Source organism: Herpailurus yagouaroundi, unplaced genomic scaffold (genome assembly GCF_014898765.1).
Source record: "Herpailurus yagouaroundi ecotype Mexico unplaced genomic scaffold, PumYag 165, whole genome shotgun sequence".
Classification (NCBI taxonomy): Eukaryota; Metazoa; Chordata; class Mammalia; order Carnivora; family Felidae; genus Herpailurus; species Herpailurus yagouaroundi.
Window position 1 is genome coordinate 6,254,119 of NW_024412406.1, and position 15,638 is coordinate 6,269,756.

The 15,638-nt window shown below is 40.9% G+C and overlaps 1 protein-coding gene across 1 annotated transcript in view; it reads right to left on the reverse strand.

Annotated features, from left to right (window-relative positions):
- STMN2 (stathmin 2) overlaps nt 1-15,274 on the reverse strand; it is a 47,278-nt gene extending 32,004 nt beyond the window's left edge. Inside the window, exon 1 of the mRNA XM_040487536.1 lies at nt 15,049-15,274. Coding sequence (XP_040343470.1) covers nt 15,049-15,067 — 19 coding nt within the window. The 5' untranslated portion in view covers nt 15,068-15,274. The remainder of the gene's footprint in view (nt 1-15,048) is intronic.
- Nucleotides 15,275-15,638: the final 364 nt, after the last annotated feature.

Consider the following 15,638-nt stretch of genomic DNA (forward strand, 5'->3'; position numbering starts at 1 on the left):
AAATGGCACTAGTGAGTGGTACAACCATAATTGTGTAGTTTCCTGGCAGAATTTAAGAAAGCTCCACCACCTTTATCCTTCACAATAGCAGGTAATCAACTCTCTCTATTCAAGGAGAAAAAGAGGTCAATGTTTCCTCTACATTTATATGCTGTGTTGCTTCCCCCCACCTCCCCCATGGGAAGAATATGAATAGGAGCTGAAGACTTATGCTCTAGCTCAGGATCTTTTCAACCTTAGACAATTTATTAAACCTGAACAGAAGCTTATTTATCCACAAAATGGAGACAGGATATTTTTGTGAGGATTGAATTAGGTATGTGTTAAGAAACTGAAATGCTGTACTGATATGATATTGTTACTGAAGATGAGTCTTCTGCAAATTAATCTTTATTCTTTGAGTGACCTTTTGAAGCTTTACTGGGCTTGGCTATAGTGAGATGTTGTGGAACCTTATTTGGTACAATTCTGCCAGCTTCTCTTAGTTCATCCTTATGTCATCGAGTCAACGAACACAGAGGTCCTACGATGTCCAGGAGAGACATAGTGGTTAACCAGCTGAACTCTGGGATTGGACTGATTTGTCTTAAATCCTGACCCACCACCTATTGGCTGTGTGTGACTTTTTCTCTCTCCCTTTCTCACCTGTGGAAATGGGAATGATAATACCCTTTGTAAAGTGTTCGGCATAGTCACAGAATCTGACAAAGTATTCAATGCATGTTAGACAATAGTAGTATTATTATTGTCAGCCACAGAGGTGATTACAGGGGAGACAAAGTGAGTGAAACATAATTGTGTACTAAAAAACAGCCCTCAATATAGTTGGATCTAAGACAAAGAAGTGTCTGCAGCAAAACAAAGTAAGAACAGCTCATGATGAGGAAGCCAGAGTGCAGTGAAGTGAGCGCTAGATTTGAAACCTAGATCTGCCCTGAATGTTTGCACTACAGAGCAAGTCACTGAACTTCCTTGGCTTCTACTTTCCTTCCTTGTCAGGTGGGGATAATGAAACCTGCTTGAGGGTTGCCATAAAAATTGAGGAAAAAGAGCACTGGGAGGACATGTGACGTGTGGGTGGCTCATGCATAGTAAGGGAACAATAAATGACAAAGTAGGTGATAGCAGAAGGTGCTATTTGGTGATAAACGGCCATACACTAGGAGACAGGAAATCTGTTCGAAGACTTCACCGGAAGGAAAGATCAAGAAAAGCTGGACTGGAGGTTGACTTGAGAAACCTACTGTTACTTGTTTCAAGGAGTACAAATCCTTTCCCAGAAGCAATTCTGAGAAATCCTACTTGACTTCTTAGCTGACTACCCTATATAATACATATTCCCCACTCACTTCTAAAATTTATCAGAAGTGATAAAACATGCAGTTTTCTGGATAGAAGAACTTCAGGGTTATTCGTTATTTGTTGTTTATTTTTCATGAGCGACAGCTTCCCTTTGTATTTAGATGGGTGAGCTTTCATTTGGCCAGGCAGGCAGGGCACAAAGTCCAGTGTTTTTCTCAAGTTACACTTTTCTGCATTTCTTCTCTAGGATATGTTGTAACACATACTGCAATTTGTGACCAATACAGGCTGCAACTGGGAGCACCATTTTAAGGTTTCATTTTAAGAAAAATTTCAAAATTTGAAATCTAATTCTTTCAAAGCTCCCTAATTCAGTATTTCTTCCACTTGGAAAAAATTTTCATCCTAAATATTGAGTTTCATTTTCTTTTATTTGTTCTACTACAAAACTTTTTTCTTTTTTTCCAAGCCAAGTTTTTGGTTGATAGGAGAGATGCAGTTCTTTTCTCTCCACCTTGTGTTTTGGCTAGGTATTTCAGAACCTAGCTAGAATTTTTTTTTTTTTTTTTTAATGAGGAAATGCCTACATTTTCTTTAAAACTGAACTTTCCTACCCTGTGCAATGAACTTGCACATTGTATTATGAGCTTGTAAGGACTTATGTTATTTTAATGCTTTCATGTAAAGCTCCTCCTTTGTCATTATTCTATGTTTGTGAGAAAGAATGGAGAAATGGAGATTGCTATAATCAACAGAATCTAGTTTGAAAAAGACCTCTGTAGCACTTATAAATGGAAGCATTTATTTCTATCATGTTCTCAGTTATGTCATAAATACAGTTGCAAGTTTATATACCACACATTTATATTAAGTTTTAGAGGCAAAATATTTAAATGATCTTTTAGATTGGTAGTCAATTATTAACTAAGCCTTTGTAAAGTCAGAAACCCAACGAATGTTAATTTGATTTCTTAGTTTCTTTATTCTAGTCATTACATTCTGCTAACATCCTCTACATTTATAATGACTGGTACCTGAAACACTACTGACTGAAAAGGTGTTACTGTCATGAATGATTGAAGAATAATATGAAACTCTACGTATTCATAGCCTTGTACCACCGCAGTCATTTAAGGAATACTATGTTCATATTGTTTGGCTCTCGTGTCTTTGTTGTACTTATCTATTAATGGAAGGAGAAGAGGGAGACTAAATTGATCCAGAGAGAAAAGCTCCTGGAGTTATCTCTGAAAGAAAAGGTCTAATTGGAAGAAGGGTGTTGGAAATGGCAGTAATAGGTCAGGAGAGTGCCAGGTAGGGAGAAGACTAGAGAATCAGGTGTGAAGGATTTTGCAACAGCCCAGTGATGGGGAGTGATGGGGTTCAGATGAAATTGATGGTTTAATAAGAATGTAAGGACAAGAGACTCTGTGTGTCTGGTGTGTGTGTGTGTGTGTGTGTGTGTGTGTGTGTTATGTCATATAATCCCCCCCTTTCCTGCCCTTTAAGAGACCTCAGTGTAGACTTTTACATCTTAATGTTTCTGGAATCAGTTTTTATTTCTATGGAATGTGACATCTTATGTAGATGAACCTTACTGGGCAGGCAAGAAGAGTCATTTTTTTTTGATATTTTATATGTATTTGAAGTAGGATGAGATATGAAATAGGACAGTGAAACATAAAATGAGAAATAAATGCAAGAGAAGTGTACTTTTAATTCTGGCATGTTCCCCAGAATGGATTTGCTTTTGGAGATATACTATACTGGCAGCTGCATCATAAATATATCAGCTCTCCCTCTGTCACAAAGAATTACTGAGTAGTGATCATTTCTTAAATTCCAAGTAATTTCTAGTAGATTTGTTACTACATGTGGAAATTTACAAAGTCCAAGAATTTAGATGTTTACTTTAAACGGTTATTTTTATTTAATATTTCCATCATCTGTTCAGGGAGTCTTGGATGGAGATTAATTTTTTTTTATTAAAAGTGCTGGATATTCAATTGATTAGTTAATCCTCATAACGACTGTGTGATTTAAGTGGTATCATTTTCCCCATTCATAACTGAGAAAACTGTGGTATAGAAATGATAATTTGCACAAGGAGTATCTGATAATGACGAGTGGGGCAGGGTTCAAAACTATGTCCATCTAATATAAAACCCACTTCTAATCTTCCAGAATGCACTCTTACACATAACAGCAACATTCTTGACCTAAGCTTTTTTTGGGGCGGGGGGGGGGGGTGAAGGGGGAATTTATATTACTGTTTTAAATTTTCATAGCATTTTGCACTCTTTTAAGTTTCATGACAAGTTGCTTTCTCCTATTACACAGAGCTTTTCCTTTTTGTTTTTAACTTTTGGAGGCAGCTTTAAACCAAGCTTTCAGCACACCTGAACATCTGGGCTTGGGTTGCTTTGTCTAAGGTGGGCCTGCTTGTATAGCTGCTCAAGAGGGAAGACTTAGACTCAGAGGGTAGAGAAGGTCAAGGTGGTGCTGGCAAGGGGCAATCATGGAACCAGCAGAAAAGTCTGTACTAAGTGTTACCTTTTCCTTGTCAACCCTCTCACATTTTCTATTTCTCTTTGCAGGGGCACCCCTGCTTTGCCCAGCAGCCCTCTTAGCTTGAGGGTACCATCCTGGGTCACTACTTACCACCGTTCCCTTGGGTTGGGGACTGTAATAAATTAAACTTCGGGTGACTTAGTTGCTGCTTCTCAGCCAATGCTCACTTAAGAATTCTAAAGAAGAATCTTGGATGAAACCTAAGCACAAGCCCCTCAAAATATCCAATACTGCTGTCCAAGCAAATCACTCAACATTTTATTTCAATTTATTATTTAGAAAGTATTTTTCAAAAAACAAAAGTCTCAGTTTCTTCACTCCTCGTTTCCTTGTTACTCATTCTAAATGTGCATTGGTATCTTGACGAGTAAAATATCCACTCATTCTATTTAATGACAAAAAAATGCAATGGGTTATATTTACAGAGTACTTGACAGGTACCTATCACTTTCACGTTTGCTTCCTTGGTTCTGAAAAGGACCCTCTGAAACAGACAAGGCAGTACAGATGCTGCAGTAGAGGCAGAGAGAGAAAAAGTGACCTGACCAAAGTTGGTTAGCTGAGAGAGTAAAGACTAGAGCTCAGGGCATCAGGATCCTGCTTCTGGCCTCTTCCTGCAATGCAGCACCAGCAGCATGTGGACACGGGTGGAGCTGTTGGGGCTTAAGTCTTCTATTCTTTTGGGTCCCCTTTGCTGAGCTGGTCAGAGGAGGGAACTCACACCAGAGGGCCATGCTTCTTCCCCCACTGCTTCAGATACCTCACTGGTCACTGACATTAGGTTTAATCCAAGTGTGGTTCTGGACCAGAAGCATCAGCACCACCCAGAAGCTTGTTAGAAATGCAAATTAAGGAGACCCACCTCAGACCCACAGAATCAGAACTTCTGGGGGTGGGATCTGAAGTTCCCAAGTGCTGCTGATGCTCAGTAAAATTTGAGAAACATTTTAGCTAAGGGATTTCCTGGCTGGTCTGGTTGATAGAGCAGATTAGTTAAATATTTTAATTTTGTCCTTTGGGTAGATCACAGTACTTCCTAACTGATGTTCTTTGTGTATAATTATGTACTGTCTTGTAATAATTGTAGGGTAGTATAACAAAATTATTAAAGTGGTGGAGACTTCCAGGGGCAGCTGGGTGGCTCAGTAGGTTGAACGTTGGGACTCTTGATTTCAGCTCAGGTCTTGAGCTCATGGCTCAAGAGTTCGAGCCCCACATTGGGCTCTGAGCTGACAGTGGAGCCTGCTTGGGATTCTTTCTCTCTCTCTTTCTGTTGCCTCCCCTGCTTATACTCTCTCTCTCTCTCTCTCTCTCTCAAAGTAAATAAATAAACTTAAAAGTGGTGGAGGCTTCCAGTGATGGTTTAAGTTACTACTATTGGTATTCAACTTTTTTGTAAGTACAGAATTTTGTCTTCTTCAAAAGACTAAATTCCCCAAGCATGAGAATCATGTTCATTTCTATTCTCACAATACTTGGCATAGGCTTCAGAGGAGAATTGGTGCTTGAATCTATTTTACTTTAGTAAATCTTGCCATTAACTATTAACGACATTGGACTAAAGACAAATATGTTTAGTGTGTGACTTCCCTCACATATGCATCTTTGATTACAGGACATATTTGATTATAGGACTTACAGGACTAAGTGCTAAACTTTATTAGTTTTATTTTTTATCAAAAAATCATTATAATAATATATTATATATAATATGTAATATATATCACACATATTAAATTATGATATATATTACACATATTATATGTTACACATTACACCATTATAATCATATATATACACATTTTACATATATATAATATATATGTACATTTATATTTTATATATAAAATGTATATGTATATGGCCTGAAGCTTACACATATGAACTAGACCCAGTAAATTCTTTTGAGCTTAAATTTATTCATTTTAAACAGAGCAACATGTATACTATTCCCATTTCATAGGGACTATATGAAGATTAAGAAGGATACAGCAAGTAAATATTTTCTAAGAACTACAAGGTCCAACATAGATCATGCCATCTAACTTTTCTTTTGAACACTTTACATTTTCAATCTTCTGTGTCTGTCTGCTCTTTTGTTGTTGTTGTTGTTGTTTTAATATAAAAGGAAAAAGTGAGTCTGAAGTAGAATGAGGATTTTCAAGTGACAGGAGTCTTGGATCATGTAATCTGTGCATCAAAAGACTAGAATTGACTCATAATTTTTCATGTGTTTGAATGAGGATAATGAGAAGGATGCTAACTGGCACTTCTCAGATAAAGCTGCCAAGATTTAAATAACACAGTAGATATTGGTATTGGGAATAAAAAAGAACTTTGCAGTCATAAAGACAACATGTCTGGAAGCAGAGTTCCCAAGGAGGCTTCAGAAACTCTAGTGTCAGCTCAACTGCCTGACTAGCTTAGCGCCCCTCCCTGTGAGAGTCTGGAAGTGACTCTAGCAAGTAGAGTCACTAGCAAGTAACGTTTTGATGAAATTTTCGGGTCCCAGTGTTGCAACAGTCAATATCTTGTTAAGTTGAGCTTTGTCATGTGCATTAGGCTTCTATCTACTAGGAAGCCTGAACTAGAAGATTATCGTTAGGTTTACTGTGAGTGGTTTTGCTGAATGGAAATCAAACTGTGGCTGCAGTTTATAGGAAAAAAAAATTCCCTAAAGAGGGAGTAGAGTGCTAATAAAAATGTAAAGTTTAAAATGCTCTCTTGTGTGAGTATTTGTGGAACTAGGTTTAGATAAATTTCATCCATGTCTTTTTATCCTGATATAAAGACTTACCACTGAAAAACTGAAAGACTAACAGATTCATATTCTGATGATCTATTGTTTTTTTTTATTCTGATGATCTATTGTTTGTAATTACATAATTACTTGTGCTGTGGATGATGTACAAACTCTGACATCGAAAGTACAATTATTCTAAAAGAATAACTGTTAAATAAGCACTTTTACAGGCATTGCTTTATGATTTTGGTTAAAAAAAAAAATCAGTCCCAGACAATATTATTTTAAGGTACTACACTAAAATTATCTACTTCTGGTCAACCTTTTTGAATTTTGTAATTTTTCCAAATATTAAATATTTTAATCTGGAGGCCAACAAAATTGTGAGTGTGAAAAATCTTTAAAAAAAATTTTTTTTAAAAATGTTTATTTTTGAGACAGAGAGAGACAGAGTATGAGTGGGGGAAGGGTAGAGCAATTGGGAGACACAGAATCCAAAGCAGGCTCCAGGCTCTGAGCTGTCAGCGCACAGCCTGACACGGGGCTAGAGCCCATGAGCTGTGATGTGAGATCATGACCTGAGCCAAAGTCAGATAGATGCCCAACTGACTGAGCTACCCAGGGGCCCAGCAAGTGAGAAAAATCTTAAAATTTTTGTTATGGTTTTATAGTCTAAGGTATGGCTGCTTCTCTTAAGTACAACTCCTAGAGAAGCTATATTTCCAGATGACTAGCAAAATGATTGCTGAAATGCATTAATTAACCTTTATATTCACATAAAAGTGTTTTGTGAGAACAAATGTACACAAAATGTTATCTTTAATCATGGTTAATAAAAATGGGTTATATAAACACAGGTTTTACTACTGCAAATGTCTCCTTGACAAATGACAGGACCTGATTCCTTTATTAAAAGATAATTAGCAATGTTTCACAAGGGATTCAGAGCCTTCCTCCTGCTTGCTTGCTTTTGACGTAATAAGATGAAGAGTCTTGGAGAACATCTAATGATTATACTAACTGTGGATGCCTGGGTTGTATATCTCCTTTAGTTCTAGATTTGTTTCATAAAACAAAATATTGAAGTTAAATATCTGGTGTTTATGGAAGGAGGTAAGGGCCCATTTTAAAATGCGATAGCCATAATGATATTGATTACATTAAGTCAAGATTTTTTTGTTTGTTTGTTTGTTTCCCCCCCCCAGACCTGGTCATCCTGTTGTGTCCCCACCCAAAGTCCCTGCTGATTTCTTAGCTGAGCCTTCAGACAGCCATGTGTTCCATACATTATACCCCCTCAGAGCTTTTTTTCCCTCAAAGCCTAAATCATGGCAATTATTCTTTTTTTTTTAATTTTTTTTTCAACGTTTATTTATTTTTGGGACAGAGAGAGACAGAGCATGAACGGGGGAGGGGCAGAGAGAGAGGAAGACACAGAATCGGAAACAGGCTCCAGGCTCTGAGCCATCAGCCCAGAGCCTGACGCGGGGCTCGAACTCACACAGGACCGCAAGATCGTGACCTGGCTGAAGTCGGACGCTCAACCGACTGCGCCACCCAGGCGCCCCTCATGGCAATTATTCTTAATGAATCCCGGGCCAGGTCTTAAAAGTAATCATCAGGTTGAATGTATTTCCTCTTCAAAGTGTGTCTGTGCTAGCAAAGGATAAGAGCATCTCAGGGTTGTTAGACAAAATGGAGGTTTCACAGGTTTGACCTCCATGGTGGGAACACTTCTGCCACGGAGCATATAAGAGTGGCTAGTACTGGTTAAAAGGACAGATTCTGGAACCAGATGGCCCCGGGCTCAAATTCTGTATCTAACTGTGTGACCTTGGGTGAAAATCACTTTATCTGTCTGTGCCTCAGTTTCCTCATCTGTAAAAGTACCTACTTTTTAGGATTATTGGATGATTAACATCACTAATATGTGCAAAGTGCTTAGTTCCTAGCCTGTTATATATGCTACATAAGGGTCAAATCAATAAATAAAAGTCATTTCTCATAGACACTCTATAAGGTTTAGGTCTACGCCAGAAAAATGAATCTTGAAAGAAAACAATGGCAGAGAAAAACCTGTTAATGAACAACAGCAACAACAACAACAACAACAAAGGAAGGGATAACCTTGAGGCTTAATCCAACTTTGTGTTGACTAACAGTATATCCTACCAACTTTGTGGCCAGTTCTATTTGGGACTATGCTTTTAGTGCCCTATTTGGGAAATGTTGTATTTCTAACTGGAGATATTTTATGTAGTATAATTTTTCAGGTTGCATTTCCAGAAATGTGGTAATGTTTGCATGGTCAGCCACCCACTGCATGGGAGGACTGACATATGGTATTTTTGATAGTATTCTTCAAAGACCATTTTTTTCCCTCTGGGTTGACTTTATTGAATAGCATCAAATAATGGAAGCCCTTTATTGGCTTAAGTAAGGAGAAAACACATGTGTAATCTGTTTCCAATGATGCACCCACACTCACTAAATTATTAATAATTTTCTGATGTGCTATCCAGAAAGAAATTCAATTGGGTAAGTAATAAGTATGGGATATGTTGAAAAGCAATTTTAGTACTGTTTCATCTTCTGTTTTAATTTCTACAATATGTGAGTATTTCTAGCAAATTAGCTATATGGCAAACGGGTTACAGACTTTTAGATTATCCCATAACTAAAAGGTTGTGTGTTGAACTTCTTGTTCTGCACATTGTTTTGCTAATAATAGTAAGCTAGCAATATTGATTTGTCATCTTCCCAACTGTGCCACAAGCCATATTCATTTTGTGTTAGATACACACACAGAGCCAAATTCTCATTTTCCACCTTTCTCTTGAAGGTCTTCTGCTGAGTGCTACAATATGAATATATTTTTAAAAATCCAATTAAGAGAAGGTGATGACAGAGAACACATAACTCCCAGAGGTATACAATCCCTAAAAGAATGAGTATGGAAACGAAATATTTTGTAAGGATTGCCATGCATTTGAAAATATTAAGACCTAATATCAAAGCTTATTGTGGGAGGAACATGTATATCACAGTTCTCTACTTCTAAATCTGGTATGTTTGGTGGTTAGAATCAGCATCATCTGGTAGTTTGTTAGGAATGCAGAATGTCTGGCCTCAATGAGACCTTCTGGATCAGAATTTGCATTTTAATGCAAATCACAGGTAATTCATATGCAGATTAAAATTAGCAGAACACAGTAATATGAAACTATTAAATATTTTACAGATGGATTATAGTTTCATGAAACATAAGAGAAAAAAAATCCTTGCCAATGCAAACATGAAAAAAAATCCACTTTTGATGATCCTAAAAATTAGTTTCTGCTTGTTTTTGGTACCTCTCCTCAGATATCACTTTGTGTCTACGTTTTAACTGCTAGCCTGCAGGCTCCCTGAAGGTGGACATTGACATTCAGGTGTGTCCACAACATCTGAAGCACATTTTAAACAAATGAATAAGTAAATAATGTTTTTGTTTAATTTATTCCTTTATTCAAACATTAAAACATTCTCTTCCTAAATAATTTTGCTATTACCACTATTTTCTACCATTCATCCACTACAAACTCCCAAAAGTAACATAAGTGATGTAACAGCAAGGTAATGAAACTAGAAAGTAAAATCGTAACAGAATAACTAACCAGGGTCTACACCTACTTCCAAGTAGGTCTCCTTGAAACGGTGAGCAAACTCTTTTCATCCACTAGGGTAAAGTATGCCATTAATTTATTGAACAAGCAACTGAATGTTCCAGATTAAAAAAAAAAAAGATTTTGTTAAATAGCATTTGAAACTGGGTTAAAAAAAATCAGGGGTGCCTGGGTGGCTCAGTTGGTAAGGCATCTGACTTCTGCTCAGGTCATGATCTCACCATTTGTGAGTTCAAGCCCTGTGTCGGGCTCTGTGCTGACAGCTCAGAGCCCGGAGTCTCCTTAGGTATTGTGTCTCTCTCTCTCTCTGCCCCTCCCCTGCTTGTCCGCTGTCTCTGTCTGTCTCAAAAATAAACACACACACACACACACACACACACACACACAAATCAATCATCTATTTCTTAAGAGAACTTGATTGCCCTCTAGTGGGGTGAAAGGTAATGTGGACTCCAAGGTTTTCCAATTGAGAGAAGTAGGAAAGAGAACTAGCCTCAGTTCTCTGACTTGGTCTTTTCTTTTTGTCTGACAGATGTCTTGCATTTGCATATAAGGTCACAGACCCTGAGACAACAGAATAGTGTGTATTGTCCCAAGAACCAATAGGAAATTGATGTGAGCTGGAATTAGGTATCAGCAGCTTGGGAGCAGCCACACCCAAAGCAAGTAGCTTTGGGCCAGCTTCATCCAGGCTTGTGAGCAAGGAGCTATTGCAGGGGAATAGGGCATATAAGTCAGTTCTGTTCAGTTGGAGTAAAAAACAGTGCTGATCGCTAAATCAGGAATTTTCCTAAAGATGGTCTGGATTCATTAATGAGGAAAATGCTCAGTTAAATATGTAATCGATTCATCTCCCAGTTCATTTTTAACTATACAGATTTAACCTAAAATTCTGGATGATAGCAACTACTAGATATTCACAGAATTAAATAACTATTTCGATCCTAAAGTGTAGGCAGGAAAACTATCTTATTGTGTGAATCAGCTTTCTGGCACTCGGAAACAGCTGAAGGGCACTCTTGAATCTGGGTAAAATGTAACCTCTTGCAGCCTTTTCATCACAGAGAACGGGTTATTTGATAGAAGACATACTGGGCCACACGATTGAATGCTTATTCCAGAATCTATCCATTAATAATTAAAAAATCCCCAAAGTGAGCAAACGTGTTTTTAGTGCAACAAATAAAATCCTGCTAAAAATGTTAATGATTAAGAGCAGAGGCAATTGTTCTAACAATAAAACTACTCCCCTCCCCCTGAGGATGGAATAATTTACTACAAATTACTTCACAAAACCATTGCGAATTGTGACTGAGCAAAATTCCAGATTTTAATGTTAAAAACCATTCAATCTTAATTATTCATTATTTCAAAATGTACTTTCAGAGAATTTTATCATGTCTAGACAAATATCACCAGGTATTTTAATTTGTACCCTCATACTAGCCATGTGTATTAGGAATACACTGGGTCACATAATGCTTATTGCAGGCTCAGCTTACTCAACAGGTATTAATCACATATATCATTAATTGATAAGGTACTGCTGTTTCTTTTTTAGTTTTATCTTGAAAGCCTGACCAAATCCTCATTTTTCCACTTCTGGTTATTTATATATCCATTTAGAAGGCGCCCACTTCATTGGAGAAGATAATGGGGAATTCTATATGCACCTAGTACAATCATGCTGAATAATTGTTTAATGAATCAGGAAAAAGCACCCGCCCTGGTGATTAATTGATTAGGCTTTGCAACTGAAACGATGTCAAAATCCGTGATTTTAATATTGCGGAGGTTGTACTTCTTTTCATGTTTTGCAAATACAGCTTATTCATGGCAGAAGGGACCCTTGCATTGTCATATTATGGGTGGGATTTTTATTAATGGGATAGTGGCTACCATTTCAAGATCCAGGTTTCTGTGCAGAATTGAGACTGTATCAAGAATCAGCAATTGGAAGATCAGTTTCAAAAGAAAAAGAAAAAGAAAAAAAAACAGTTAAAATTTTTTTGCATAACCTGTATTTATATATTGATAGATATAACCTTATGGAATATACAGTGAAAATCATAACCTCTTAATTGTATATGTATAATTTTACCCATTGCAGTAACAATTATGTGCGGAGAATTTTCCAGCAATCTTTGGCACACAAATCCTACTCTTAGTAAGCACCTGCACGTAATATCCGACCCACATGAACATACGTGATCCGGACAGGGATTGAAAATACATTCGCTTTATAATGTAAAATGAACAACAGGACAAAAAACTCTTTTTTTAAGGGGTGGGGGAGAAGGCAGGGAGGAGTAGAAGGAAGAAAAGTGAGTGCAACAAAGGTTAATAATCCTTAATCAAATTCAATCACTTGAACCTTTTGAACACATAAGGCCGTTGAGTCATGAAATAATAATAATATTATAATGATAATGATTTAAAGTAATATTGATAATGATGAGTTTGTAGCCGCCCTCCTGCAGCAGAAACCTCTTGGTGGGGGTGCAGAGCGCAAAGCGAGATCGTCCCTCATTCTGAGAACCTTTCTGGACTTGCGGGTGAACCGCGAACTGTGCGAAGCGGGGGTAGCTCAGGACACTGCGCAGAAACCGGTCTCCCGGGCTGCACCCGCGGGGGCGAGCGCCCAGCTCTGGGGAGGGGAGTACAGGGCGCGGCGCTGGGCTCTGCAGGGCTGGCAGCGCTCCACGCGCCGGCTCGCCCAGTGCGCCCCCATCCGGCCAGCGGCTGACTGGTCTAGGTCGCAGCTGGGAGGGGTGGGGCCGAGCCGCGCCCCGCTGGATTAGTGAGGGTCCTCCTAGACTCTCCAAAGGGTCTTCGTCCCGGGAAATAATAGAGAACCGCGCGTGGGCCGAGGGTTTCAGCTAGGGGAAAGTGCCTGAGCTCCGAGGCTGGGGGAGAGCGAGAAGAGAAAAACCCTTCCCGCACCCCTGGGCAGGGGTCACCTCTGCGGTCTTGCGGCCGGCTGGGGTGGAGCCGCGCCTTTGTGTGGCCGGGCGGGGCTCGAGCCAGCTTTTCTGCAGAGCCACCCTCCGGGCTGGGAGGGGCTCGGCGCCAGGACCCAGAGCAAAGCCGGGTGCCTGCGCATCTCGAGGGGTGTTTGGGCTGTTCTGGACTGCGGGGCTGCAAAAAGGGGCTCTAGGACTGCAGACCGTTCAACAGCCTTTCCCCAGCTCCGTTTCCTTGCCAAGCCTCGGAGCCCGAGGTCTTCCCAGCACCACGGAAAGGGTGGGGCAGGGCGGAGCTGTGCAGAGAGAGCCCTGTCCATCGCTTTTTCCCTTCTCCGCAACCAGCACCGGGTCCCGGGGGAGGGGTGCTTCCAGCAGCCACCAGACCTCGGGTCCCTCCCTGCCTGTCCACCCCCGGGGCCACCGAGCGCCAGAACCGTGGGACACTAGAGGCGCACGACCGGTGGGGGATCTCTGTGTCTGGACTGTTCCTCTGATACAGGTTGAGCCTATGAAAATTGCCATTTTTCGGCCCTGTTTGACCTACAAGACGGGTATTTCGCGTGGCTCAATTTAAGAAGTTGGCCTCTCTTGGGTCTGTATTATGATTATATCTACACACACCTAGGTTCCCGAAGCTTTTACCCAAAATGATCAATGAGTTCAAAGAAGCCTTCATCGGCGTCAATGTCTAGCCACCCTATGTGGTTTTGAAAAGAAAAATGTTAACCCACTTTTTCCCTCCTCTCTCTGTAAAACGGAACAATGAGGCCAGGGTCGGGAAGGCTGGGGCAATGGTCGGGTCTGTTTCGGAAACCGAGGCTGGGAGTCAGGAGCGCGAAGCGCGGGGCGTGGCCCTGCTGTCCCTCCTGGGCTGGGCTCCTGGGCGTCGCGCTGCGTTCCCCACCCGGCCCTCTTTCGGCTGATGCTGCTGCACCCCGCAGCGGGGAGGAGTGAGGGCGCCGGCGCGGCTTCGCACAGGGTGGGGCCGTCCGCATTGTGCGCCCAGCGCTGCAGGTGCCTCCCCCTGGGACCGCTCGTCCTCACACAAAGAAACCCCACCCCAGTGCCTTCGAAACCGCTGTCCCTCCACCCCTCCCCACCGCGCGCTTCCCCGCCCCTGCAGCTGCCCACCCGCGCCCTCCAAGCCCTCCCCGACTTCCTCTTTCCTTCCCCTCCCTTTCCCTAAAACAAAGGAGCGTAGCACCCCCACCCCCGCCCTAACCTCCCCGCACCGCGCCCCAGGACTAGCGGTTTCTCCGACGAGACAATACCATAAAATTTGCCCCGTTCTCCACCCGTCCCCCACCCCCCCCAGTCTCCACCCATCTTTCAAACAGCCTAGAAGGGACCGATTTGACTTCGCATTCTGTTTTTTCTTTCCCTCACCTTGCCCTCCTCTTCCCCATTTTCTTTTTTTAACTAGAGAAGAAATAAAGGATGTTACAAAGCACTTTCCAAAATGTCCCTTAACCCCATTTAAGGCAAACAGTAAAGGTAGCTCCCCCCACCCCCCACGATTGAGCCCTAATTTTAAACATGGAAACAGAATAAATTCTCTACCCATGGGAGGGCAACTTACCTGCTTCTACCTTTCAAAAGAAAATTTTAGTTTTAGATTTCCATAGACACCCTCTTTGCCCTTCCCAAACCCCCAGAACTGCCTTCGTCCTTCCCGGTTCCTGTTTTACCCTTAACGTCTTTTTCTCTATAAAATATCTCTGAATGCCTTCAAAACTCTAAGAGAGAAGGTGAGAGGTGGGCTCCAGGTCGAGCCGAGGGAGAACGAGGCGCGATGCCTTACCCATTGCTGTTTTAGCCATTGTAGGGATGTGCAGATGCTGAGCGGTGGAGAAGGCGAAGGGTCCAGCTACAGCAGCGGAGAGAGCGAGAGAGAAGACTGAATAAGGCACTGAGTCTGCAGAGTGGGACCGTGCGAGAGAAAGAGCAAGAGGCAGGAGCCCATGAATAATTATCACTCAGAAGCTCAAGCAGATTGGCTCCCAAGGTCCCCTGACATGACTCCCGCAGAGTCAGAATCTCCAAGCATTAAATATTGATCGACCAATGGTGCTGGAGTACAAAGTACCAGAATGCAGTTTGAAATGGAAATCAGTCCTTCCCTAGCAGCTCCCCCCCGTTTTGGGGGCCTGATAGTACAGTCCAAGTAGAGTGGAGCCTTAGCCCAGAAGCCTCCTAGGAGCTAAGAACTGGGCTGTGCCTACCTGGGAGCCAAGAGGATTGACTTTGTTCACACTTGTTTTATCTCACAAATAGACATTAAAGAGGTGAAGGGATTTAAAGCTTTGAAAAGTCTTCACAGCATGCCGACTAGTGAAAACATATGTTTAAACGTTGTGGTTTTACTTGTTCATGTTTTCTCTTTCACCTTTG